The 27,980-nt window shown below is 46.3% G+C and overlaps 2 protein-coding genes and 1 pseudogene across 2 annotated transcripts; all 3 read right to left on the bottom strand.

Annotated features, from left to right (window-relative positions):
- Positions 1-13: 13 nt before the first annotated feature.
- On the bottom strand, positions 14-27,840 carry LOC136660252 (solute carrier family 2, facilitated glucose transporter member 5-like). Its single transcript, XM_066637377.1, has 11 exons — positions 27,802-27,840; positions 27,141-27,239; positions 25,076-25,236; positions 8,519-8,643; positions 7,011-7,163; positions 6,403-6,528; positions 5,033-5,220; positions 3,666-3,776; positions 1,821-1,922; positions 1,284-1,359; positions 14-33 (listed from the first exon to the last, which is right to left on the bottom strand). Exons 1-11 carry the CDS (start codon positions 27,838-27,840, stop codon positions 14-16), a joined length of 1,200 nt encoding a protein of 399 aa, XP_066493474.1.
- LOC136659948 (solute carrier family 2, facilitated glucose transporter member 5-like) lies at positions 17,041-21,940 on the bottom strand. Its single transcript, XM_066636833.1, has 8 exons — positions 21,811-21,940; positions 21,606-21,731; positions 21,268-21,455; positions 20,082-20,192; positions 19,135-19,236; positions 18,735-18,810; positions 18,494-18,621; positions 17,041-17,184 (listed from the first exon to the last, which is right to left on the bottom strand). Exons 1-8 carry the CDS (start codon positions 21,938-21,940, stop codon positions 17,041-17,043), a joined length of 1,005 nt encoding a protein of 334 aa, XP_066492930.1.
- LOC136660722 (5S ribosomal RNA) lies at positions 22,259-22,375 on the bottom strand (annotated as a pseudogene).
- Positions 27,841-27,980: the final 140 nt, after the last annotated feature.

Genomic DNA, 27,980 nt, shown 5'->3' with positions numbered 1-27,980 from the left:
GGAGATGAGGAAGCTATAGAACCCGAGATGTTCCTAAGAGAAGAAAGAGAGAGGAGAAAAAGAAAGAACTGTATCAAATGGATACAATATAGATGTGTATTTATCCATCACCTGTACCTCTTGGTCATTTTCTACAAAGGATCTCCACGGGCCCAGCCCAAACCAAAATGGCACCCAAAGTGGCACCCAAATTTTTCCACCTCCTCTTTTCACATTTTTGTATATGCACTCATTAGCATGTGCATCCTGCAACCCCCTCCCCTGCCGTTATCCCCTCCTCATCTACGTTTTAGGGTTTGATGGCACTGGGCTTGATTTACTGGTTGAGGCCATCCATTCCCCACCAAATGGATTTGCAAAATCACACGTGTGTCAGCACCTAATTAATCTGCAGAACTCCTTGCCACTGTATGTGGTGATGGCAACTGTCCTAGATGCATTTAAAAGGAGACCGGACTGATTCATGGAGAAATTTCTGTCACAGGTTACAAGAAAAGATGACTGCAAGAGAGCTCTGAGTTTTAGAGGTGGCCTATCTTTAAATGCCAGATGCAAGGGAACGGCAACACGATACAGGGATCTTGTTGACTTTTGTGCTCCCAGAGGCACAGAGACACAGGAAGCTGGACTAGACACACCCTTGGCCAAATCCAGCAGGGTTCTTCTTGTGTTAGGTAGACCACAGCTGCGATACAAGGACATCTGCAAGAAAGATCTGAAGGCCTTAGTAGTGGACCTCAACAAGTGGGAAACCCTGGCCTCTGAGCGGCCCGCTTGGAGGCAGGCTGTGCAGCATGGCCTTTCCCAGTTTGAAGAGACACTTGGCCAACAGTCTGAGGCTAAGAAGCAAAGAAGGAAGGCCCACAGCCAGGGAGACAGACCAGGGACAGACTGCACTTGCTCCTAGTGTGGAAGGGATTGTCACTCCCGAATCGGCCTTTTCAGCCACATTAGACGCTGTTCCAGAACCACCTTTCAGAGCGCGATACCAGAGTCTTTCGAGACTGAAGGCTGCCAACACAAAAATGTACACACCTCTAAAACATGGAACAGCAAGTCCGAAATAAAGCACAATATCCAATGTACAAATCCCCCAATTGCAGAGCCTGAGGCTCGGGATGACTGAAGGAACAGCTCTGTTGTCATCAGGATGGGAACAGGACCTGGGTAGGAAGACAGGGTCAAGTTTTTGAATCCCATTTTGCATTGATTCACCAAGCTATCCACCCCATTTGTATCTTGCACTTCCTCCGAGGACCCCAGTACATCATCTGAGCGTTTACCTGGCCCAATGGCTTGTCCAAAGAGGAAGATGATGATGAAAGCTGTGCTGAAGTAAGACATCCATGGGATGGTGCTCTGTGGGAGAAAAAGTGTCCTTTTTAAACTCATGCACAAGTGAGGCTGCTAAGTGCTCCTTGCCTTAGGGAATGTCCCTGTTTTTGCAAGTGGCTCGTGCTACGTTGTAAGAGCTTTTCTTTATCTGTATATTTTTAATGTTGTTTTTTTCAGTTTATTGTGTGCTTCTTTTTTCCTCTTTCTTTCTTCTATTATGATAAAGTTAAAAAAAAAAAAGAGTCTGACCAACATGAAATAGGGGACAGTGCACAAGCAAACCTTTTAGGAAAGATCTAGAAAGGGGAACCTCTGTTCTTGCACGCACCTCCACTTGAATCCACAATTTCAAAGCATACAGTACATTATTTTTTTTAGGACTATGGCCAGCTCTTGCCCAGAGAACTGTCTACTGATGGATTGCTTCTCCTTTTGTGGAAGCTACAAAGTTTGCTCATTTGGCTAGAAGGTTTTAAGTTACAAACCTGCAGTTCAAGACACACAGTCAACGAAAGGCAGGAGATGCCGCAGATAGCAAGGCCAAGGAGAAGTGGAAACCTCCGACCCTCAAAATCAATCACATAAATCTAGAAAATATAAAGGCAGAGAAGTGTTGGGGAGCATGAAGCCGTTGTGAACTGGTCTGATGCAGTGGAAAGAGTGCTGGGGCTTCTCTCTGGGTTGAATTCTTGGTCATGAAACACATTGGTTGAAGTTTGGTTCATTAATCAACACATTGGTTGAAGTTTGGTCCAACCATCAAACACCAGGATGCACACACATCCTGTGTGCCCAACTGAGCCTCCCTCTAGCCTGGGTGTTTTATCTCCTGTTCCACTAATGCCCTGACTCTTCAGCAAGTCTGGCCAAGCAGACATCCTAGAGAAAATATATCTTTGCGTGGTGATCTTCAACCTGCCCAGAGCAGGGACTCACCTGGACCCCCAACCTGCAAGAGCCCAGAGGGCCAAAGCAATCCCTCCAATGTCTCCTGGGTGACTGACTTCATCTAGGACCTCTTGCTCTGGCGCTGTTCAAACTGTGTAGTCCTGAGCCTCAAAACAAAATGGTGGCCCCAGCATTGCCACATCCCACCTGAGGTCCAGTTGGCACCCATTTCTTGGTCCTGACCCACATGTGCTCTGGCGTTGAACGTACCAGACGTAGTGAGCTGACTCCCCGGCCGTATTAATTCCATATCTCAAAGAAGCCTGGCACTGGCATTCTGAGCAGTTTGAACTAGGGCTGATCTGCTTTGCCACTGCCATTTTCTCCAGCCTTTGAAATTCCAGAGCAAATGACGGTGGGGGTCTGCATTTTAATGGGGTAGTTCATGAAAATGATCCATTTGCGGGGCCTACCAGAGATGTTTGGGGGCTTCTTTCATAAGAGCTTAAGAAGAGCCCTGCTTGATCAAGCCAAAGGCCCATCTAGTCCAGCTTCCAGCATCTCACAGTGGCCCCCCCACTGGAGCACACAGGACAACAAGATACCTGCATCCTGGTGCCACTCCCTTGTGCCTGGCATTCTGAGGTAGCCTACTTCTAAAACCAAAAGGTTGCATATAACTCATCATAGCTTGAAACCTGTGATGGGCTTTTCTTCCAGGTTCTTCCTAAACCCTGAGATACTGCTGCTTTTGCAAGCAGCTGTATCACCATTTTCTACCCTAGATTGCACCTGTGCATCATGAGCACATATGATGCCCTGGTGCATCTCGCTCCGTTCAAGTGGCAATTTCACCACTGCCGCTGCCCAAGTTGTCTGGGCAAACTGGTGCACTATTTTCTGAACTGTGTCCATTTTCCCGAACAAAGCTTAACATGACACATGGGGCATTTGGTGGGCCGCTGTGAGATACAGGAAGCTGGACTAGATGGGCCTATGGCCTGATCCAGTGGGGCTGTTCTTATGTTCTTAAACTACCATTCCCAGGAGGCCTTGCAGGTCACTTGTTATCTGGTGTGCTCCCTGGGGCATTTGGTGGGCCGCTGTGAGATACAGGAAGCTGGACTAGATGGGCCTCTGGCCTGATCCAGTGGGGCTGTTCTTATGTTCTTATGGGGATCTATGGCCTTGAAAGCCACTTTTGAGGGTGATGTCCACCCATACTGTTTTTGTCACTTGGTGTGCCATAGATTTGGCATAGCTGCCCACTTTTCACATGCCACACCAATAAATAGTATCTGAAGTATGTTTGGGATGCAGCTGGTCCGCTGTCCGCGTGCTTTGAGATAAGCTGTAACAGCTAAACTGATGGAAAGCCAACATAAACAGTTGTCTTTTTTGAGCAGACGAAGTTTGGGGACTTAAACAGAGGAGAGGCTTACCATGACCACAGTCACTAACACAAGGAACATAGTTACTGGCATTGCAATATACCACATATCATGCTGCTGGACCCCTACGGATGTGTAGATCCTCTCCATATAAAAATACACCTGAAATCAGAGCACAAGAATAAAAAAATCTGACTTGACTGCACAGAAAACATAACAGCAATGAAATTTTTTTTGGGGGGGTGAAGACTCTTGTGAAGACCCATGATATCAACTGCCCATCCACAAGACATCCACAAGACATGCTTTCCTTTGCTGCCGCTACTGCATCACAGACATGAAACAACAAGGAGTGGAGCGAGCCCTCATCTCACAGCTCATGGGAGAGGTCAAACAGTAGCCCTCACGCTGAGAGCAGTTGCGTTGGGCCAGTGTGGGCTCCAACAAATCTCCGGAGGGCCAGAGGCTCATTGGAGACTAGGGGCTGCACTGAGAGGCCTCGAGGGCCGCAAGTGGCCCCAGGGCCAGGGTTTGGGCACCCCTGCCCTAAGTGATTGTTTCTCAAACTAGGCGGGTTGCCAAACAATTTCAGGTGGGTCCCCATTCATTTCAATATTTTATTTTGAATATATTAGACTTGATGCTACCATGGTATGCGACTGCATTTGGGGAAATGTTACAGACCTGTACTTGTAACAAGCTACCTATGTATATTATTTTAACATTTTAATTTATTTTAATTTTAAGTAAATGGTATTTACTCCTTGCAGCCTAGGATTGTTAAAAATTTTCCTGCATGATGACGGCCGCAATCCTAACCCTTTATATCAGTGCTTTCCAGCACTGACTTAAGGGCAATGCAGGTCTGAGGTAAGGGAACAAACATTCCCTTACTTTGAGGAGGCCTCTGTGAGTGACACCCAACTGCAGGATGCAGCACACGTCCCATTGGCACTGCTATGCCAGTGCTGGAAAGTACTGACATAAGGGGTTAGGATTGCGCCCAATGTCACTTCTGGTCAGGACATCGCTTCTGGTGAGTCCTGACAGATTCTCATTCTAAAGAGTGGGTCCCAGTGCTAAATGTGTTAGAGCCACTGCCCTAGGTGATACCATCATTACAGATGTCATTATCCCCCCCCCCCATGAGGGCATTGGAGGGTTCTTCTAACCCCCATGCAAACAAAATACCCAGAAATGGGTCATCAATTTGTGACCCACACAAATTGGCTTCCTCTGTGACTTTTGGAAGTCTGGAGATCATCTGGGAAAATACAGGCCTGAGAACAACCTGAATTTCCATATTTTTATGGAAAAGAGCTGACAAATCAGAAAAATGGTCCTCATGTCACAGACTCTGGACCCTGATTGTGCCTCTGGCCTAACTCCCTAACTTCTTTGGCTCTTGCTTAACTTGCCAGATGGATGCCGCTGAGTTGATGGCTGGTCAGCATCACAATTTCAGTGAAGAGGTGACTCCGCAGGGCATGCAAGCCGATAAGTTTGAGGGGGCTCATGTGCTTTTCAGCGTCATCACAGATGTCCTCGAGGTAGAGCTCTTCGATCTCATCCTCCACATCATCCCAGCCCCGCAGTTTCTTCAGGACTGGATGGAGCGAGAGGCAGAAGGGATTTGAGTAGGATTTGAGGAGTTTTCCAAGTATCACACAAAGAAATTGAAAGACATTCAGATCTAGGGACAGTGGGGTTACCAGTGGGGACAGTGGGGGGACAGTGGGGTTATGCATTACTCTGTCATCACCCTCTCCCCTCCAATTCGTCTCTTCCCGTACTCCCAAAATGTAGATGATAAACTTGGTTGGGCAAAGATTTGCCTTTACTTAGATTCTTGGTCAAAAAGTGCCATTCATTTATTTACTTTTTTTGGAATGTGTTAAGAATGCCTGTCCAAAGCTCAATGCAAATTATTTCAAAACAAAACAAAACAAAAAAACCCATGCAGAGCTACTGCCAGTCAGTGTCAATCATACTGAGCTGGATGGACCAATCATCTAACTCAGGCTGGCAGTATCCTATTTTCCACAGCCACAGAGCCATCCCAGTAAAGACTAAATCTGGCTGCTACAGTTGTAATGTTTCATTCAGTTGCGGACCTACCATAGATGTCAATGGGGCAAATGCCCCAGGTTGTAGGATTCCGCGTGATGGGGTCGGAAACTGTGCTTCTAGTTTTCCGGAAGCACAGTTTATAGCATCGGGGAACCTCAGAGAGATTTCCCCGACTCAGGCTCAGGTCACACGAGTCTCTATGAGCCTCAGGTGAGTGGGGCAGGCAGATTTTCCTGCAGGAGGCAGTGACAGCCCACGGAGGGGCATCATTGCAGACCTTTGCCCTGGGCGCAGGGCTTGGAAGGTCTGCCGCTGGTTCCATTCTGATGAAATAAAAACCAGTGTCTGTTTTGATTTGTGCAACTGGCTCCTCAGAAACCCTAAATTTATAAACGGTACCTCTTTGGAACAAAAAGCCATTCACAAAGCAGTTTACAGTGCAAGATAAACAAATGGTTCCCTGTCTCCAAAGGGTTAGCAATCCCAATCAATCAATAAATGTTTGCTGATGGACATTTTCATGTATATTGATAGCTTCACAATGTGGTACGTATGCATCAGAGAGAGGGGGGGCGTTTCTCCAGACTGAGAGTTATCACTGCTACATGGGATATCTGCACCCAGAGGTCTTTGTGTAGTTCTGTGCCATTGTAATAATAATAATAATAAAACTTTATTTTTATCCCGCCCTTCTCCCTAACGGGACCCTAAATTGTACCTTGCCTGGCTTTCTCTTCATCCCTCTTCTGAATCAGTAGATACCGAGGACTTTCGGGACAGAAGGGCAGTAAGCACATCTGGAATACTGCTGGAATCCCAGTGAGGCTCACCATTATTACCCAACCTGTACATGAAGGGTACCAAGACAGTACAGTCACAATGGGAAAAGGGCACAGCCTCCCAATCTCTCTTTTTCCCTTCCCTCCTCTCCTCACACAACCACAAATCCTATCTTGTTTAAACTGGGGCTCATGAGAAGGCAGAAACCATGGTTCAAGTCTGACTTCCAAACTAGGTTGTGAAACCAGCGTTGAAGTTGGTTTCACATCCTGGTTGGGAAGCCAGAGTTAAACCATGGTTTCTGTTTTTTTACAATATTTACAGTTGGTTCACAGTCACATTAGTTTCCAGAGTCGAGGATGAAAGAAATCAGGGAGATGGCAATTCTGAAATCCCAAGGGGTTGGGAAAGAGAGAGTCCACGAACCCACAGCTTTCCAGGCTCATTCCTGTGGCAGGGACCCATGGTCTCCCATTCCTTCTGAACCGGCTCACAGCTAGTAGCTGTGGTGTGACCCATCCGATCAGGACAGGCTCTTCCATTTACCTTCTTGATCTCCGAGGGCTTTTTGAAGACCAACTATCTGAGCCACCAGGATGCCAACAGTGAAAAAGAGCCGATCCATTAGGACAATGCCGCCCCTCAGGTTGTGAGGAGCCACCTCTGCAAGGTACATAGGAACCACGCTGGAAGATATGCCTAGGTAGACAATAAATCAAGGATAGTCCTTCACAATAGCATCTGCAAAAACACAGGAGCATCTTCATGCAATAGAGGAGGCTCCAAAGGGCTGTGCTGGGTTATGGCTCTTCATGTACAACATTCCTCTGGGGGGGAGGGGCTGGTAAAGTGCCATTTTACCAGCCTATATGCATTTTACTCTCTATATGCATGAGAGGCAGTTGGGTGAAATTATATACAGCAAGATGCTATTCAGTGCCATTTGGGGGGACTGAAGATGTTCAGCTGTACCTCCCCACCAGATCAGATCCTTCACACCAAAACATCTGCAGTCCCTGCTTTCCACTTTCCTGCTCAGTGCTGAAACATGTGCGCAAGGACGATCGTGGCTGCTGACTGTAGCCTGGCCACAGGGATGATGAAGCAAGGATCTTCCCAAGTCAAAGGCAGAATTCATCCCTGGCACTTTTCTTTGTTTAATAAAGTGTAAGGCGTGGAAAGGCGTGTAAGGCGTGGTGACGGCATCTGGCCTGGACGCCTTTAAAAGGGGATTGGACAAGTTTCTGGAGGAAAAATCCATCACGTGTTACAAGCCATGATGTTTATGTGCAACCTCCCGATTTTAGAAACGGGCTATGTCAGAATGCCAGATGCAAGGGAGGGCACCAGGATGAGGTCTCTTGTTATCTGGTGTGCTCCCTGGGGCATTTGGTGGGCCGCTGTGAGATCCAGGAAGCTGGACTAGATGGGCCTATGGCCTGATCCAGTGGGGCTGTTCTTATGTTCTTAAACTACAATTCCCAGGAAGCCTTGCAGGTCTCTTGTTATCTGGTGTGCTCCCTGGGGCATTTGGTGGGCCGCTGTGAGATCCAGGAAGCTGGACTAGATGGGCCTATGGCCTGATCCAGTGGGGCTGTTCTTATGTTCTTAACTACAATTCCCAGGAAGCCTTGCAGGTCTCTTGTTATCTGGTGTGCTCCCTGGGGCATTTGGTGGGCCGCTGTGAGATACAGGAAGCTGGACTAGGTGGGCCTCTGGCCTGATCCAGTGGGGCTGTTCTTATGTTCTTAACTACAATTCCCATGAAGCCTTGCAGGTCTCTTGTTATCTGGTGTGCTCCCTGGGGCATTTGGTGGGCCGCTGTGAGATCCAGGAAGCTGGACTAGATGGGCCTATGGTCTGATCCAGTGGGGCTGTTCTTATGTTCTTAAACTACAATTCCCAGAATGCCTTGCAGGTCTCTTGTTATCTGGTGTGCTCCCTGGGGCATTTGGTGGGCCGCTGTGAGATCCAGGAAGCTGGACTAGATGGGCCTGTGGCCTGGTCCAGTGGGGCTGTTCTTATGTTCTTATGAAATGAAGACCTTGACTCACCTGCACATACTCCAACGATCATGTGCGCGAAGACAATGAATTCGTAGGTGCGAGCTAGTTTGGAGCAACCCATGAGGACCGTGGACATGATAGAGAACACACTATTGATCAGCAAGGTTCCTTTCCTGGAAAGACAGTGAAGGGGGTAGCGAAGGGATGCAGATCAATGTGGAGAAGCATGGGAATCACGGAGGAGGCATGGGTGAGGGAGGAGCTGCGCAGTTGCTCATCCTGAAAAGAAAATTATTTCCTTCCGGGTTTGCTAGATATCAGAAAGAAGGAAGAGGCACTGAACCTGCAACCACGAATGGTAATAAACCCTTTTTTGCCACCTCCTTCGGCCTTTTGGCTGCAGGGAGAGGGTCAAACATCTCACACACAGCAGGAACAGAGTTGCCAGGTCTGTGGCATCTCAAGACATGAGCATCAAGTCAAGGGGTGGGGCAGTGGCGTTGCTAGGGGGTGCAGGCCACACCAGGTGACACGCATGGAGGGGGTGACACCACAAGTGACCAAAATAGCTGTTTGTAGGAATAATACCAGCATGTTATGTACCATTTGATGTGTAATTTAATGCAGAATGCAATGAAAGAAAGCAGAGTGAAATATCTCCATTCTATCAAAAGTTATGGCCACAAAACCAGAAAATGCAAGTGTTTTAGTATAAAAGTATAATATATAAAATGTATAAAATTACATTTCCTTAATTCAAAATGGACCCGTGACACTGATTGTTCAAAGAGCCAATGAGATGTTTTTATGACACAGCATGGAACCAATAATAAAATGTTAGTAAGGTGATATCCGGGGGTGTGTGTGACACAACCGTGTCAAACCAGCAAGCCTCTGGAGGGCCAGAGGCTCATTGGAGACTGGGGGCTCCCTGCGGGCCAGATTGGGAGTCTGCAAGGGCCGCAAGTGGCCCTTGGGCCGGAGTTTGGGCACCTCTGGTGTAGAATCAGTATCAAAGTGGAGTCTGGCACTCCCCCTCAGTGGCACTGAATAAAAGAGAAGGGTGACATTGCATACTGTTTCCCATTGCACCAATCCCATGTGAGCTTCCCCACAATGTCACGGTAAGCACTGTGTAATAAAAAGACTGCACCTGTCACAGTGTGGTCTCTGTACCTGCCACAGTGATCTGCCAGGAAGCTAATAAACAAGGATCCAATTACACCTCCGAGCGGGAAGAAAGAAATATTGAGATGCCACAGGTGTTTGAGCAAGTTTCTGGATATGTCAGCGCTGTTCTTCTTCCAATAGGTTTCACTGTAAAACTTTAGAATGAACTAGGAGAGAGAAGTACATTCAGTGTTAAGGTAGCAGACCTGCTAACTGGCTGAACAGATAGCTTTTAAAGCGATTTAGCAGCAGGGGAGCCGCTGTTGTTTGGGACAGTTTATAATTTATCCAACACCATCACCATGGCTGCTTTACAAAAGGTGAGAGGAGACCTGCCCCAAGGAGCTCACAATCTAGAAACTGATACTTGGGAGACAATGGCCAGATGAAGGGGAGAGGAGTAGTGGCAGGATAAACATGGAAAGACTGGGTGGTTCTTTCAGGTCTGCTGACTTCGGTTGCAGTAGGGTGAAGGCACTTGGGTGTTGTGCCCTAGGCTTCATGGAAAAGATGGGTTTTGAAGAAGGAAGGAAGGAAGGAAGGAAGGAGACATCCTGAGGGTGATCTGGGAAGCGGTTCCAGCCATAATGGGCAGCAAGGGAAGAAGGGTGGAGTCGTTTGAAAGTATAGGAGGTCTTTGAGTCACTGAGGGTGGTAGGGCTGGAGGGATAAGAGTCTTGGGCAGAAGTGTAAGTGGGTATGACCCCATGGAGATAAGGAGGGCCTTATAAGGAGATAAGGAGATAAGGATAAGGAGATACAGAAGGCTTTGAAAACTTTGAAGTAGGGCCTTGTGCTGGATCTAAGAGTGGACTGAAAGCCAGTGTAGGAGTTTTGGGACCTGTCAATACCCTTCCCATGTCTCATGCATGTGTCTCCCTTGTGCTTCTTTTTAGAGCATGAGCCTCTTTGAAAAAGCAAATCATCTTCTCATTCCTTTTGCTCCGTAAGCTGCTTAGAGTTCCTTTTCATTGAACAGCAGCATATAAACGTTAATAAAAGAAGAAGGACAATCATCCACTATTGATCCTGGCTGCTTGGTGAACCTATGAAGCATTTGCTTCCAAATGTGTGCCTGTCACAGAAGTATCATCATTCTGTCTCCCACTGTGAGATCTCACCAGATTGCTTAATTTAACTTTGTATTGGCAACCTTCAGTCTCGAAAGACTCTGGTATCGCACTCTGAAAGGTGGTTCTGGCACAGCGTCTAGTGTGGCTGAAAAGGCCAATCTGGGAGTGACAATCCCTTCCACACCGGGAGCAAGTGCAGTCTGTCCCTGGTATGTCTCCCTGGCTATGGGCCTTCCTTCTTTGCCTCTTTGCCTCAGACTGTTGGCCAAGTGTCTCTTCAAACTGGGAAAGGCCATGCTGCACAGCCTGCCTCCAAGCGGGCCGCTCAGAGGCCAGGGTTTCCCACTTGTTGAGGTCCATCCCTAAGGCCTTCAGATCCCTCTTGCAGATGTCCTTGTATCACAGCTGTGGTCTACCTGTAGGGCGCTTTCCTTGCACGAGTTCTCCATAGAGGAGATCCTTTGGGATCCGGCCATCATCCATTCTCACGACATGACCAAGCCAACGCAGGCGTCTCTGTTTCAGCAGTGCATACATGCTAGGGATTCCAGCACGTTCCAGGACTGTGTTGTTTGGAACTTTGTCCTGCCAGGTGATGCCGAGGATGCGTCGGAGGCAGCGCATGTGGAAAGCGCTCAGTTTCCTCTCCTGTTGTGAGCGAAGAGTCCATGACTCGCTGCAGTACAGAAGTGTACTCAGGACGCAAGCTCTGTAGACCTGGATCTTGGTATGTTCCGTCAGCTTCTTGTTGGACCAGACTCTCTTTGTGAGTCTGGAAAACGTGGTAGCTGCTTTACCGATGCGCTTGTTTAGCTCGGTATCGAGAGAAAGAGTGTCGGAGATCGTTGAGCCAAGGTACACAAAGTCATGGACAACCTCCAGTTCATGCGCAGGGAGGTGAGTCCACATCCTGAACCATGACCTGTGTTTTCTTCAGGCTGATTGTCAGTCCAAAATCTTGGCAGGCCTTGCTAAAACGATCCATGAGCTGCTGGAGATCTTTGGCAGAGTGGGTAGTGACAGCTGCATCGTCGGCAAAGAGGAAGTCACGCAGACATTTCAGCTGGACTTTGGATTTTGCTCTCAGTCTGGAGAGGTTGAAGAGCTTTCCGTCTGATCTGGTCCGGAGATAGATGCCTTCTGTTGCAGTTCCAAAGGCCTGCTTCAGCAGGACAGCGAAGAAAATCCCAAACAAGGTTGGTGCAAGAACACAGCCCTGCTTCACTCCGCTTCGGATGTCAAAAGGGTCTGATGTAGAGCCATCGAAGACAACAGTGCCCTTCATGTCCTTGTGGAAAGATCTGATGATGCTGAGGAGCCTGGGTGGACATCCGATCTTGGGGAGAATCTTGAAGAGGCCGTCTCTGCTGACCAGGTCGAAAGCCTTTGTGAGATCTATGAAGGCTATAAAGAGTGGCTGTCGTTGTTCCCTGCATTTCTCCTGCAGTTGTCTAAGGGAGAATACCATATCAGTGGTGGACCTGTTGGCTCGGAATCTACACTGCGATTCTGGATAGACGCTCTCTGCAAGTACCTGGAGCCTCTTTAGTACAACTCGGGCAAACAGCTTTCCTACAACGCTAAGGAGAGAGATGCCGCGGTAGTTGTTGCAGTCACCCCTGTCACCTTTGTTCTTGTACAGCGTGATGATGTTTGCATCCCTCATGTCTTGAGGTACTCCACCTTCTCTCCAGCAGAGACAGAGGATTTCATGCAGCTCAGTGACGATGATCGCTTAATTTAACTACTTTTTCACATTCCTGATTCTAATTAACTCGTCTCATATAGTTCTTGCTTCTCCATCTTCTGGTGACAACCAATGTTTTATCTCAAAATGATCTGGTTGTACTGACCACAGAACAGCTGCAACTCAGACTCAGTAATGTCAATGATGAAGCCAGGTTGCCAGGGGTCTTGGGGAAACTCCATCCGGTGGAGCTCCCTGGCCCCATTCATTCACCCCTTGATGGCGCACTGGTACTAACAATGCCAGTGTACTGACAGGTAACTGGTCAGACTGCGTAAGTAGATCCCCTGATGGGCACGGGCTCCAGGACCAGAATACTGAAGCCACTTTAAACAATGCATACGGTCTGCATATGGGGACCATGAAGGGGGTTTCTTGGGAAGGGGGGGCTATGGAACGGAATAAACACAGTGTGCATCCATACACAAGCTTTGCCATTCATGTGCAGGAGAGTCAAAATGCATGTCCTTCACAGATATTGGAACTTCTGGAAACCAGGCAAAGGGAAGGAAACTTATATGAAAAATCACAGGACATTTTAAAGTGTATTTTCTAGTGGCCGATTGCTGGTGTTCTTCTGCATCTTTTTAGATTGTAAGCCCTTTTGGGACAGGGAGCCATTTAGTTTTTTGACTTTGTCTGTAACCACTTTGTGAATTTTTTTTTTCCCACCTCCCATAACAAGCAAAATTGGGGACTTGACCCATAGCAGAGACTAACCCTGGTAGCAGAGGGGAGTTGCTAACCCCTACTCTGACAGGTCATACAGAAGATGCCGTAGGGCCTTCTTACCACATTTGGGTAGTGGATCACCCAGAAATGGTAACCGTTCTGAAAAGAAGATCCGAAGGCAGAAATCAGCGCAAGCAGGGCGAGCGACCAAGTCAGCCTCTACGGGAAAGGAGCAGCAGACGCCATCGCTCAAGTATTCAGGGTAAATATTCACAAATACTTACAAGATACAGCCTCTAATCAGATAAACATTTAGATAGAAATAAGTCCTGCTGATCTCAGGTAAAAGCTAGTTTATCCTCTTAGCATTTTCCTTGCCTTTGATACTAATGTATATTATCTTTTCTCTGTTTTGTCTTCCTACTTGTCATAAATTGTTACCAGCTATAGAATTACATATATTACAGTTTCTGCTTACTTATGGGCCCTGTCCACAGCATGGAAAACAATATAGATCAAACCTTTCTCAACAGCCAAACCTCAAAAGCTCACCTCTTTTGTTGCTAGCGCGTTGGGTAGCTCTCTTTCCATGCTTCCGTTGACAGGTATCAGAAACCAGGCTCAGCTGCAGGGGAAGGAAACGAGGATCTTCTCAGGAGGCTACTGATTCGTTGAACTTACTTAAGAACATAAAAAGAGCCCTGCTGGATTCCACTAGGTGCCATCTAGTCCAGCCAGCCAAATGCCACCAGGAAGCTCACAAGCAGGGCAGGAACGCAGATGACCCACCTTTGTGGTTTGTGCCCCAGCTCGACATTTGGAGTTAAACTGCTTCTGAACATGGAGGTTCCACTTAGCAAGCAATAGCTGTAGACAAACCTAACCTTCCCCATGAGTTTAGATCATCCCTTTTGATAAAGACCTCTGAACTACTGACAGTGACCGTTGATGGAAGGGAATGCTTTTCAACTTCCAGTGTACTCCCTAAAAATTTCAACTGAGACAGAAGCTTAGGAAAGTAGTGGGCAGAGCATGGAGATTCTTGGGTGAATTAAGTGCACAAATAGCCCCCAAACTGGGGGGCTTATCTGAAATCTACAGGCAACTGCCCCACCCTCTCCAGGGATGCCCCCTTAGGTTTTTTTTGGAGACAAACAAGCAAAGAGTACACAAACCGACCATAGCTTTCAGTATGGGTGAGTACAGAACAACTCAACCAAGGCTTATGTTCACTTGAAATAAATCACTCAAAGGGGTAATGACATCACGAGAGCCAATCAGGAACAAGGTGCCAGAAGATTCCGGCGGAATCTGTTGGCAGTTGTAAGCTGACATGGAGCCAGAAGAATGCGCATGGAAGCACATCCCCACAATAATTCAAGATGGAGTGTGATAATTAGGGAGCTGGTGTGGTATAGTGGCCAAGAGATGCTCTAGGAATCGGGAAGTCTGGAGCTCAGGCATCACCTCTGCCATGCACGTTTTGAGTAATCTTTACCTGAAATATGGGGGGATACTCTTGGCCTGCAATCTTAGGATTGCAGTACAATGTCAGAAAAGCACCACAAGCACTGAAAAGCTGTATATTATATTTCCCCGTACCATTCCCCAGGATTTAATTGGGAGCTGGGAACAGGCAAAGTGACAGCAAAACACAGGAGCCCTTTTTCCTATTGGAACACAAACAGAGAGGATAAAATGGAGTTGCCTAGAAAAACAAGCCTTCCTTCCATCCTTCCTCATAAGTGCACACATGCAAGATCACTAGAAAAGGTATTGAGAACAAAACGGCTACTATTATAATGCCGTTGTACAAATCGATGGTAAGGCCACACCTGGAGTATTGTGTCCAGTTCTGGTCACCGCATCTCAAAAAAGACGTAGTGGAAATGGAAAAGGTGCAAAAGAGAGCGACTAAGATGATTACGGGGCTGGGGCACCTTCCTTACGAGGAAAGGCTACGGCGTTTGGGCCTCTTCAGCCTAGAAAAGAGACGCCTGAGGGGGGACATGATTGAGACATACAAAATTATGCAGGGGATGGACAGAGTGGATAGGGAGATGCTCTTTACACTCTCACATAATACCAGAACCAGGGGACATCCACTAAAATTGAGTGTTGGGCGGGTTAGGACAGACAAAAGAAAATATTTCTTTACTCAGCGTGTGGTTGGCCTGTGGAACTCCTTGCCACAGGATGTGGTGATGGCATCTGGCCTGGATGCCTTTAAAAGGGAATTGGACAAGTTTGTGGAGGAAAAATCCATTACGGGTTACAAGCCATGATGTGCATGTACAACCTCCTGATTTTAGAAATGGGCTATGTCAGAATGGCAGATGCAAGGGAGGGCGCCAGAATGAGGTCTCTTGTTATCTGGTATGCTCCCTGGGGCATTTGGTGGCCGCTGTGAGATACAGGAAGCTGAACTAGATGGGCCTATGGCCTGATCCAGTGAGGCTGTTCTTATGTTCTTACATCCTCAGTTGTGATACTGCAAACTTTCTGTTTTTCTCCTCATAGTAGTGGATTTGTATTTTACCTATTTTAATGTAAACTTTTATGTATTTTAATTGGTTGTCAGCTGCCTTGGGTGCCCTTCTGGAAGAAAGATGGGGTAAAAAGCAAATGAATGAATGAATGAATGAATGAATGAATGAATGAATTTGCAACTCAAGCCTGGACAAAGTATACCCATCTCCCCCATGTTTGGACTATGTTTCCAGGGTCACATGTGTGGCTGCTAAGCATGGTTCAGCTTTAGGAACAGACATTCTTAAAATGGGAAAAGAAGCAGTGAAGGTGTGTAGCTCGGTGGAAAAACTCCTGCTTTGCTTGTAGGAGGTCTTTGATTGCTGGCAAAGTAGATCTGGGAAAGACCCCTTTCCGACACCCTGACGATAGCTGCTGCCAGTTGGCAATGGATGAACGGCCTGACATGGGCTGACAGCTTCCAAGTCTTTGCAAGGCCTCGAGGTGGAGAAAGTTGGTGAATGCCAAGTTGTGATTTTAAATATAATATGTACCTGAATATAGCCGAACCCTGAGCAGAGCCAGGTGTGGGTCAATGAATGAAGCCAGGGAAGCAGATTTGAGCAGGAGTGAAGCCTGGAAGGGTCAAACTGATTATGGGCTAGACCAGGGGTGTCCAAAGTTTTTGGCAGGAGGGCCACATCATCTCTCTAACACTGTGTCAGGGGCCAGGGGGGAAAAAAGAATTAATTTACATTTAAAATTTGAATAAATTTACGTAAGTTTACATAAACAAATATATTAAAGATGAACTTATATGAATGAATGAAGGGCTTGCAATAGCACAAGACCTATAAAAGGCCTTGCACAAAGCAAGGCTGGCCTTTCCTTTGCTGCCACTACTGCATCACAGACATGAAACAGCAAGCAGTGGAGGCAGCCCTCATCCCACAGCTCATGCGAGAAGTCAAACAGTTGCCCTCACATTGAGAGCAGTTGCATCAGGCCAGTGCAGGCTTCAACAAATCTCCTGAGGGCCAGAGGCTCATTGGAGACTGGGGGCTCCCTGAGGGCCGTATTGAGAGTCCTGGAGGGCCGCAAGTGGCCCCAGGGCCGGGGTTTTGGCACGCCTGGGCTAGGGCCCCTGGATTATGAAAGCAAAATTCACACACACATTTTCCTCTGTAATGGTGCATATAATTTATAAGGTGATAAAAATAAATAGCTGTTAATTGCAAGACTGTATGGAGAAAGACAAAAGGCCAAACCACTCCTTTGGAGTAGATGGGAACCTGATGTCAGCAATGCATCAGCAGAGCCAACTGCAGGACTATGGGAAAGTTCTCTTGCCATCTTTCCTTTTCTATGCTTATCTGATGAAATAAGAATATTGCAAAGAATGACGCGCCCCCTTCCCCCAGTGTCTGTCTGTATGTCTGTTATGCTGCATACTTCTTGACCAGGTTTGCTCTGATCTCCAGAAAAGTCTTGTTCTTGGTTTCTGGGATCACTCTGAAAATGTAATAGAAGGTAGCTATGGAGAAAGGCAAGAAGATGAGGAACGTATAGGTCCAGAGCATTCCCTACAGAGGAAAAAGGAGAGAGAAAAGGACATCAGTGCAATGCAGAGGTTTATTGATTTATCACTGGTGCATCTTCATGACCTCCTCCTCCTCCAAGAGATGCCTCATTCTCTGAGCTTTTAGAAAATAGGTTAGCAGGGGCAGGCTTGAAAAGAATGTGCTGTTCATGAAACTAGCTGCAGAGCGTGCTTTCTCTAGCTAGGATCTCTGCAGTCAAGATCTGGAGACAGAGTTTTGAGAGGGAGCCTGGAGGAGCTCGGGGTGCAGAAGATATAGCTCTGCTGAGCAGGCAAAAGCAAAAGTCCAGGCTGGTTATATTTCTTCTAAGCCAGGCTAGTCCAAAGGCTTCACACAGTCTGCTAATCATTCATTCATTTCATAAACCTTTATTGGCATATAAAAACAATCAAATACACAGGATAAAAACCAATCATTTTAACTTTGTTGTGGAACTTGGCCTTCATTATCACATCCCAGATAATAATTCACAAGCGACTACTTTTTATTTTATTTTATTACAGTCACCAAGAAATCTGCTACCAAGCTGGTAATTACATCGGAGCTATCCTCAAGGAGGAAGCCCAAACGTCCTTCAGAAGGACCAATAAAGCTAGGTAAAATTGGCTCTAATGGGTGTTCACAAAGTTAACTATGAGCAGAGCAATGACACAAAATATGGACAACTGTGTCAGGTTCCAGTCTGCTAATCACAAGCGCAAATGTGATTATTATTGAGGTATAATGTGATTATTATTGAGGGCAGGAGGCCTACAGGGTTGAGCCTCCGTTTGCCTAAAGATAACATCCAAAGGTCGCCAGTTCGAGGCCACCGGCACCGTGCGACCTTGAAGCAGCTGACAAGCTGAGCCGAGTCATTCCATCTGCTCTGAGCGTGGGAGGATGGAGGCCAGGATGGAGGTCAGATCAGAACGAAACATCTGAATTGTTGTAGCTCTTGAAAGATAGAGCCTTCTTTCAATTGTAAAAATCCCTACGGGGATTTAAATTAGCCTGCCTATGTAAACCGCCTTGAATAAAGTCTGAGGAGAAATCTGAGGACCTAGAAAGGCGGTATATAAATACCTGTATTATTATTATTATTTATTATAAACGTCCTGTGCCTGAAGAGGGCTGTGACTCCTGAACAAGCACAGTTCACAATAACTCCCAGCCTTGGAGCATGAGGTTTCTGGATCACACCCTAGAAGACCCCTTGACAGCAGGCTGAGCTTAAATGACCAAGAGAATGATGTCCATCAACTAATTTGATCAACTGTTAACCAGCAAGCAGGTCTGCAAAATCACATACCTCTATATGAAAGAACACAATCAACACAATTAAATTGCAGAGCCAGTGCAGGGATCCTCCAATCACGAAGGCTGTGGATCGGGAAGACTGAAGGAAGAGTTCTGCTATTACCACACTGGGAATCGGAGCTGGGTGAAGTTAAGAGAATGGATCAAGGTGTTGCATTGCTTCACCAAGGTATCCACCCCATCCATATGTTGCACTTCCTCCAAGGATCCCAGTATACCGTCGGAGAACTTACCTGGCCCGATGATGTGTCCAAAGCGGAAGATGATGACAAAAGCTGTGCTGAAGTAAGACATCCATGGGACAGTGTTCTGTTGGAGGAAAGGGGTCCTTCTTTACTCATACACACAAGTGAGGCTGCCAAGTGCACCTTGTCTCAAGGAACGTCCCTTCCTTGCAAGTGGCACCCCTTCTTGTACAACATTACAGGCCCAGAGAATGCAACTCAACCCCAAGAGTCTGGCCCACGTGAATTGGGAGACAGTGTGCCAGCAAACTTTTCAGGAAGACCTGGAAACGGGGACCGATGATCCTGCCTGCTCCTCCACTCAAATCCACCATTCCAATGCACACACCATTTTTTTTTTCAGATCTATGACCAGCCGTTATGTGATGCTCAGCTCTGAGTTACAGACCTGAAGGTCGAGGCTCATGGTTAAAAAAACACAGGCAAGGCTGCATGTTCCAAAGCCAGTGAGAAGAAGGCACCTTCGCCCCCAAGAATCGACAACAAAGACCTAGAAAATATAAAGGTGGGAGAGCGAGTGTGAAAGCACTGGAGAGCCAGAGGCCATTGGAAGCCCATGTGATGTAGTGCAGTGATTCTCACATTTTTAGCACCAGGAACCACCTTTTAGAATGAGAACCTGTCAGGACCCACCAGAAGTGATGTCATGACTGGAAGTGACATCATCAAGCAGGAACATTTTTCACAATCCTAGGCTATAATCCCACCCACGCTTACCCAGAAGTAAGTCCCGTTTACTATCATTGTTAAACGCATATACATAGTAGCCTGTTAAAAGTTCAGAGGTTTAACATTTCCCCAAATGCAGTGACATACCATGGTAGCATCTAGTCTGATATATTACAAATAACGTATTGAAGTTAAATGGGGACCCACCTGAAATTGGCTTGCGACCCACCTAGTGAGTCCCGACCCACAGATTGAGAAACACTGGTGCAGTGGATCAAAGAGCTGGGTTTGCACTGAAGCTTGTTGGATGACGTTCAGTCAATCTCTCCCTCTCATGCCCCTGTTCCCTCCTGCAACTAAACTTTCAATATGCATAATCACATATTCTTCCTCTGATTACTCTGCCTCCTTTCCTCCTTCTCAAACCCCGACTCTCCCCAGTAATATGGGGATAATCCCTGTTACAAGAATATGCAAAATGCCCTGATTGTGCTAAAGTGCTATAAAAATGTCAAGTGGTGTTTTCACTTTGATCTGTAACCAAAAAACAAAGCAAAAACACTGCCCCACCCTCGGAATCCTTGCGCTAAACTGGCAGAAAACCATTAGTATTCAGGTTTGTAGTCAAAATATCTTCTTCAGAATAAATTGTGTGGAGTCGCTTACCGTTCCAAGGACTACTAACACAAGGACCAGGGTCACCACCACACTGAAATACTGAATGTGGACTTCTTCTATCCCTGTAGACAGGTAGATACTCTCCAGATAAAAGTACACCTGCAATCAGACCACAGCAACTGAAAGATTTAGCTACTCTTGGCAGAGAGTTTTGGGGTGTGTGAATGAATCCTGAAAGTCAGCCCTGCTTAATCCAAACATTTTTCACTTCCTAGAAGATGAGCCCTTTCACTGTGGGTTATTTCCCAACAACTGCCACATTCCAGACCCTGGTATGTGCTTTTGAAACATCATATTTCTTTTTCCCAAGCAAGGGCTCATTTTGATGACTCACGTGAGTTGTGAATTTCAGTGAAGGACCTCATTAAAGGCTACACCAGTTTTTTCTCCTGCCAAAATGTGCCTCCCAGCCCAACTGGTAAACCTAAGAACAATCCTGGAGCCCTTATCTCCCTACAATCCCTTGACATACATTCAGGAGTGCACCTGAATCACACTTGAAGCGTAAGCTAAAGAGCCACTGTTCCTCATGAACAGGAATTGTAAAAGTCGAAAGAGTCAACAGACCCTTAGTAAAATTCAAGACTTGGGACTCACCTCTCTTTCTTTGCAGAATCAGTACCCTACAAGGTCACCACTATGTGTCCCAACCCACATTTCTCCCATGTACATCACCAGCAACACTGGCTTTAAAGAACATGTGGCATTTTGCACATGTTGATTTCACATGTGAGAAAAAGAAGCCGTTGACTTTCCTGACTTATTTCCTAGAAATGTTACTATAAAGCCATAGCAAGGCCTGATTCTCGACTCTAGATTGCCCCAAGGACCTTATCTCTGAGTGAAGGAACTATCTGTGATGCTTGTACCACTAGGTCATGCCAATTTCACGACAGAGCCAGATCATCCATGAGGCCTTTAGGGAGTTCTAACCATCCATGTACAAGCATCTGGAGAACAAAATGATGCCCACTGTTGACCATCCCTAGAAACACACAGTGATTTATGGATGACACACAGTTAAGGTATGGACCTGAAAACACCCTAAATGTCTTCGTTTTCTCTAGACAACCCAAGAGAACAACCCTCACATCTGAGCCTTTGAATCTTGATAGACCAAAACAAGCTCTGGTGTCCATGTTTTTCCTAGTTATACCCCCCTGTTGGAACTTACTATATTGATACCAGAGAGCTGCTGGCCAAGGATCAGTACAAAGACAGAGATGACTTGCCACCGCAAACTTGGGAAACATAGAATTTTAAAAATATTCATAGATTTTTCTGCTGCCTCAGCAAGGTCCTCCTGACGGAGCTCTTCAATTTCATCCTCCACATCATCCCGGCCTCTCAGCATCTTCAGGGCTAAATAGGAGAAGAGGTAGGAAGACATTGAGTTAAGGTGTGGGGATAGTCGCTTCTCTTCAGCTTGACGTCATGTTATGTCATGACAGCTGTCATGTCAGGCATCACAGCTACAACCAGAGGTCTCCATGAATTTCAAGACCATTGTACCTTGCCTTGCAGCCATTTCATTCTTCCCCTGAATCAGTAGATACCTGGGACTTTCAGGGAAGGAGGGCAGTAGCAAGATTTGAATGAAGGCTGGGATCGCAGTGAGGCCTAGCAGTATTGGCCAACCTGTGCAAAAAGATATCGTTATAACCCACAATGGAATGTCTGATCTGCAACAGGCCAAAGGGCACACCTTGTAATTTACCTGTATTGGTCCCTAGGACTAGGTGCAGACCAAAGACCTGAGCCAACAGGACACCAATTGCGAAAAATAGGTGAGCCACCATAACAATGGCTCCCCTCAGGTTTGGAGGGGCCATCTCGGCAAGGTACATGGGAACGACATTGGCAGAGATACCTGGTTACATGGTAAATCAAGGGATAATTCATGATAGGCATGAGGCATACACAGAAGCGTCTGAACATTTACATGGTATTGTGCTCAACAGACATTGAGAGGCAATTGCTCTTTGCCCCAAGATGTTCCCCATGAAGTTTAGCAAGGCGCCTTTCTGTCCCTGCCATTTAATGGTTGGCAACCTTCAGTCTCGGAAGACTCTGGTATAAGCCTACAGCACCCAGTATTCCCAGGCGGTCTCCCATCCAAGTACTAACCAGGCCTGACCCTGCTTAGCTTCCGAGATCATGGTATAAGCCTACAGCACCCGGTATTCCCAGGCGGTCTCCCATCCAAGTACTAACCAGGCCTGACCCTGCTTAGCTTCCGAGATCAGATGAGATTGGGCATGTGCAGGGTAACAGTTGCTGCCATTCAATGAGCTGGATGAAACTGTGTACTGGAAGCTGCCATCTACTGAGTTTTGGTCCAGCTAGTTCCAGACTGCTTTCCCCAGCTGGCAGCAAATCTCCAGGGTCTCAGGCCGAGACGGGCCTTCCCAGCTCCACCTGGTGTTTCCAGGGATTGAACTTGCGTCCTTCTTTATTGAAGCATGTGCTCTTTCACCGAACTGTGGCCCTGTTCCCAGGTCAGATATTAAATTCACCCAACTATACACAGTCTGGGGTGCCCTTGGGATGCGGATGACGCTCATCGCCAAGAGGCAGGCACACAAACAGGCATTTGCTGTTTCGTCCCCCTGAGACGCACAAAAAGCACATCTGGTACATCTTTCAGAAGATGTTTTTATTCAAACTAGCTGTTGGGAGGGAGGATTCAATCATTAACATACTGTTACTCACACAAAGCCCTTGGGCTGGGATGTCTAGTATATCAGAGTAATCAATAAAATAATCTCAATTATGCACAGAGGAGCATCTTTCAAGGTATTTCCTTCATCAGTAATTTTTATAGGTTTTAAAATAGGAATGATAACACAGGCCTGCAAAATTGAGGGTCAGAAAACTTTTCCCCAAACTTTATGGTGGTTTGATATGAATTTGGGGTGCCGATTCCAAAAATGGCATCCGTTTTGCCCTATCACATCTAGTTTTGGAGATATAGTCTAGCCTCATTTTTTCCTGGCTTCCTCATGAGGAAGCTACTTGAACCATTCACTAAAGAGGCTATGCTGTGTCTCCAAAACGATAGATGATAGGGCAAAACGGATGCCATTTTTGGAATCAGCACCCCAAATCTGCCCAGGAATTGGTGTAACGTTTAAGGAAGCAAAATGTGTGTTGGCCTGTGTAATCTATTTTTGAATACCAGAGGTAGGTAAGAGCCCTACCTCTTACCCCTTTACTGGTCCAGAAGGCTTAATTTGAAGCAGGACTCCAGAACCGGACTATGAAGCCAGTTTGTGAGATGCACATGAGAAAGAGACATGCTCATTGTCAATGCTTTGCTAGGTGCTTTAGCAGCAGCAATTCCTGCCACTGAAGAGCCAAGCCACTGTTCTGTTAAACAGCTTGTTTCTTTGGCAATGCACATTGCAGAGGCCAAAAAGAGAAGCTGTGGTCATAGCTATCCTATGTGTGTGTTTGTGTGTGTGTGTGTGTGTGTTTGTGTGTGAGAGAGAGAGCAAGAGAGGCTAGTACCAAGGGGCTTTTCCATCTTCCTACTCGGCTCTGGACCATGACAGTAAGGGTGTTTAATGGTTGAATAGGCACTGGCCTATGGAATAATGAGCAAAGATACTCTCAGATGAAAGGGCAAGAATTCCAGGCAGAATTCAGCCCACCGCCTTTTTTCATTAATAAAATATAAACCACCAAATTTAAAACTCACCTGAACATAATCCAATGGCCACCCGTGCAATGAACATTAATTCATAGGCAAGTGCTACTTTGGAGAAACTTATAAGGACTCCGGAGATGACAGACAAAATGCTGGTGCCCAGTAAGGTTATTTTCCTGAAATGATAGTGAATGGGTGGCAGAGAGATGCTGAAGAATGTCCTTATTCCTTTGTTTGCAACCATTTCTATTCTACCCTTCCACACCAGTGTGACATGGCAAATATTTAAAATCAGGAGATGCAACTACCATCATCTTGTAAAATATGGAAAAGATCTTTAGACAGCTCTTAAAAAGTGCACCATTTCTAAAATATGGATAGTGCCAGATGTTTAAAAAATAAAAATAAAAGGCAACTCTGTAAGCAGAAGCCTGATGGAAATAGAAGAGTCCTCACCCTTATATTCACCTCACCCACTACTACTACTACTACTACTACTACTACTACTACTACTTTATTAATGAGAGTATTTATGTTCTGCTTTTCAATTAAAAAAAATTCACAAAGTGGTTTGCACACCAAATCAAAATTTGATGATCCATTTGTGGTTTTACCTTTTAGTTTATTGTGTGTACTACTACTACTACTACTACTACTACTACTACTACTACTACTACTTTATTAATGAGAGTATTTATGTTCTGCTTTTCAATAAAAAAAACATTCACAAAGTGGTTTACACACCAAATCAAAATTTGATGATCCATTTGTGGTTTTACCTTTTAGTTTATTGTGTGTATGTGCGTGTGTGTTTTAATGACTGTAAGCTGCTTTGGGTGCACTTACCAGGAGAAAGGCAGGATAGAAATCCAATAAATGAATCAATAAATCTTGGGGGAGAGAGTGCCACAATTTAGGTGCCACAGCCAAAAAGGCCCTGCTCCTCGTTCCCCGGAGTTGTGCTTCATTGAAAAGTGGGACTCAAAGCGAGGGCTCTGATGTACTACGATGTGTGTGGGCAGATATGTATGAGAGAAGCTAGTCCTTGAGTATGGTAACACTGAAAAAATTATAGGGGAGAGGAGAGAGGAGCTGTGGCACTGAATAGGATCCTCACAACAGATAGTTCTTTTACTGGAGTTTGGAAAGGACAAGGAGCTACCACAGGGCTCTGATACTCGAACCAGCCCATTGAAAATCTAAGAAAACCTATCAGTGTCATGGTATAACCAACTTTACTATTTTCCCTCACCTGGGGCAGCTTCCTCCCATAATCTCAACAGAAGCCCTGGGAGTACTGATCACAAAATATTGTGCAGAGATAGTGCTGTACCTGCCATAACTATCTGCCAGGGGGCCAGTCAAAAGAGACCCAACGAGTCCTCCAATCGGGAAGAAAGAAACCATGAAATCCCACAAAAAGCTGAGCAAGCTTCCGTCGATGTTGATCTGGGTTCTCTGGTGATAGGTTATATTGTAGAAGTATTGAATGACCTATGAGAGACGCGCATACAGATCAGCACTGAGATATTACCATACACTGCTCAGGTGTGGTGTATGCACAACAAGGACCCATATCTCATCCTGGCTCCTCGATTCCTGTACAATGCACTGCTTCCCGAAATGGTCTCATTCATGCATGACATGCTTCCGTCGTACATATCCCAAAATTAGACTATCCCAAAATTAGTGGATAGAGAGTTGCTCTTTACACTCTCACATAACACCAAAACCAGGGGACATCCACTTAAACTGAGAGTTGGGAGAGTTAGGACAGACAAAAGAAAATATTTCTTTACTCGGTGTGCGCTTGGTCTGTGGAACTCCTTGCCACAGGATGTGGTGACAGCATCTGGCCTGGACGCCTTTAAAAGGAGATTGGACAAGTTTCTGGAGGAAAAATCCATTACGGGTTACAAGCCATGATGTGTATGTGCAACCTCCTGATTTCAGAAATGGTCTACGTCAGAATGCCAGATGCAAGGGAGGGCACCAGGATGAGGTCTCTTGTTATCTGGTGTGCTCCCTGGGACATTTGGTGGGCCACTGTGAGATACAGGAAGCTGCAGTAGATAGGCTTATGGCCTGATCCAGTGGGGCTGTTCTTATGTTCTTATGTTCTTAGACTCTGTTTGAAATGGTGAATGTGTGGGGGGCGCGGGATGCAGATGGTTCCGTGTTTGGTGGAATGGCCCTGAGGTTAAATAGTATTGGAAGATGGGTAGGCAGTCAGTTCTGTTTCTTGGGGAAGTATTTGAATTACGATGCTGTAACACATTTCATAGCTTAGATGCCTGAAAATAGTCAAGATAGATAGATAGATAGATAGATAGATAGATAGATAGATAGATAGATAGATAGATAGATAGATAGATAGATAGATAGATAGATAGATAGATAGATAGATAGATAGATAGATAGATAATCATCAGTACTAAGACTGTTAAAATAACTCTTGCAAGACCAATTTGGGAATCTGGGAAACAGGAATATTGCCCGGTGTCAGCTCCAGCTTTTGGGTTAGGGGGCCCTGGTTCAGAAGCCAGAGCCAGCCCGTGCAGAAAGGAGGCGATGCAGCCCACGCTGAGTGGCAAGTGATGGGGGGAGTGGCAGATCCGGGGTGCCATTTCATCCAAACCTACCGCCACACCCCTCCAAGCTGCCGTGGATGAAGAGAGATGCTGTGCTCCCGGGACTGCTCTCTGCTGCCAGCCTGGGGCCTAGCCTACCAGGAAGCAATGGGGGGCAGGGGGCAGGAGCCACATACTGGTGCTAAATCCCTGGGGATCCTTTCTGGATGCCCCAGTTCCCAACAGAGCATTGGAGGGCAGGACATCTGGGAACCAGGAACAGGCACTAGGAAAAGAAGCAAAACAGTCCATCGCTGCTCCCCATTTTCTCCCATTAAGCCAGCCAGGGTCCAGTGGGCAGATTTAGCAGGTACGAAATGGGATGGTGTGCCCCTGAACGTCCATGTCACTGAACGTCCATGTGGTTGCCTTTCTGTACATGTGCACATCATCAAGATGCATGTTCCTCACCCAGTGCAGAGATTTTAATTTCTGTTGAGTGTAGGAAGAGACTAAAACTTATGTGAGAACAGGAACCACTCATAAGCATGACCTAAATGCTTCTTCGTATTCATCACCACCAGCTTTGCTGGCACCCCCCTGGTCCACAGTGTGAATGCTTAAACATTTGCCTAAGACATTGCCAACTTCTCTTGCAAAAGCAGAACAAGAGCTTTGTACCACTGAGAGAGAGAGAGAGAGAGAGAAAGAGAGAGAGAGAGATTTTAAAAAACGACCTTGATGCAGCATGTAACAGAATAGAGAGGGTTTCATTTAACACACAAACCCATGCTCTGTGAAGCTATACACACTGCAGGGCCATCTTACCATAGCTGGGTGGTTTAGTACCCAGAGGTTGTAGCCATATTGGAAAGATGATCCGAAGGCAGCAATCAGAGTCACCAGGACAAGCGAGCGAGTCAGCCTCTGCAGGACAGAGCAACAGACACTGTGGTCTGAGGGCGTGGAGAAAGCAGTTGTCAATATTGTCAAGAGACAGGCCCGCAACTGAGACACAGTTATTCCAAAGTGGTGTGTGAGTGTGTGCGGACTGTATCCACAGCACGGAAAAGAAATTCACATCAGCTTGGACCAAGACCCCCAAGCAAGAGTCTACAGGTCATATCCAGCACCCCAAATCAGGCTGGCCAATTGACTGGCCAATTGAGTCCATGAACCTCTCTGGTTCCTTCATCTTCTCCTCAGACTACCAATCGCCACGTGACCCTCTTCTTTGTGCTGGATTAAGTAACTGCTGGGCTGCTAACATTGAGAACCCAACTGAGGGAGAGAGAGAGAGAGAGAGAGAGAGAGAGAGAGAGAGATCCCAACAGCTGCAATCTCCAGTGATGTACAAAACATAGGGGAGTATATTATTTTCTAAAACTGACCCACCAAAAATGCAGAACTGCAGCCCTGGCAGCTGAAGTCTGCAAGCCCCTGACCTAAACTGCCAATGATGTTAAGCAACCAGACTCTCAAAGCTCACCCCTTTCTTCAATGGTGCACTTGGTAGCTCTCTTTCCATGCTGTCTTGGAGAGAGATCTGAAAACAAGCTCAGCTGCAGGGAAATAAGATGAGGGCCTCCTCAGGTCATGGATTAGTTCAGCATAGACTACTCAAGAACATAAAAAGAGTCCTGCTGGATCCCACCTGGGTCCATCTAG

The sequence above is a fragment of the Tiliqua scincoides genome, chromosome 9 (genome assembly GCF_035046505.1).
Source record: "Tiliqua scincoides isolate rTilSci1 chromosome 9, rTilSci1.hap2, whole genome shotgun sequence".
In the NCBI taxonomy this organism is placed as follows: domain Eukaryota; kingdom Metazoa; phylum Chordata; class Lepidosauria; order Squamata; family Scincidae; genus Tiliqua; species Tiliqua scincoides.
This window is presented reverse-complemented; position numbering and strand designations above follow the sequence as displayed.

What these genes read in the sequence shown, in the direction of transcription:
- LOC136660252 (XM_066637377.1), bottom strand. Translation starts at nt 27,840, where the DNA reads ATGGAAAGAGAGCTACCAAGTGCACCATTGAAGAAAGGG. An exon ending in GTGCACCATTGAAGAAAGGG is followed by an intron (nt 27,240 to 27,801) that starts GTGAGCTTTGAG and finishes TCTGTCCTGCAG; the next exon opens with AGGCTGACTCGCTCGCTTGT. An exon ending in TGAAGAGAAAGCCAGGCAAG is followed by an intron (nt 5,221 to 6,402) that starts GTACAATTTAGG and finishes CGCTCCATCCAG; the next exon opens with TCCTGAAGAAACTGCGGGGC.
- LOC136659948 (XM_066636833.1), bottom strand. Translation starts at nt 21,940, where the DNA reads ATGTACCTTGCCGAGATGGCCCCTCCAAACCTGAGGGGAGCCATTGTT. An exon ending in AGTCCTAGGGACCAATACAG is followed by an intron (nt 21,732 to 21,810) that starts GTAAATTACAAG and finishes CTTTTTGCACAG; the next exon opens with GTTGGCCAATACTGCTAGGC. An exon ending in TGTTAGTAGTCCTTGGAACG is followed by an intron (nt 19,237 to 20,081) that starts GTAAGCGACTCC and finishes TATATTTTCTAG; the next exon opens with GTCTTTGTTGTCGATTCTTG.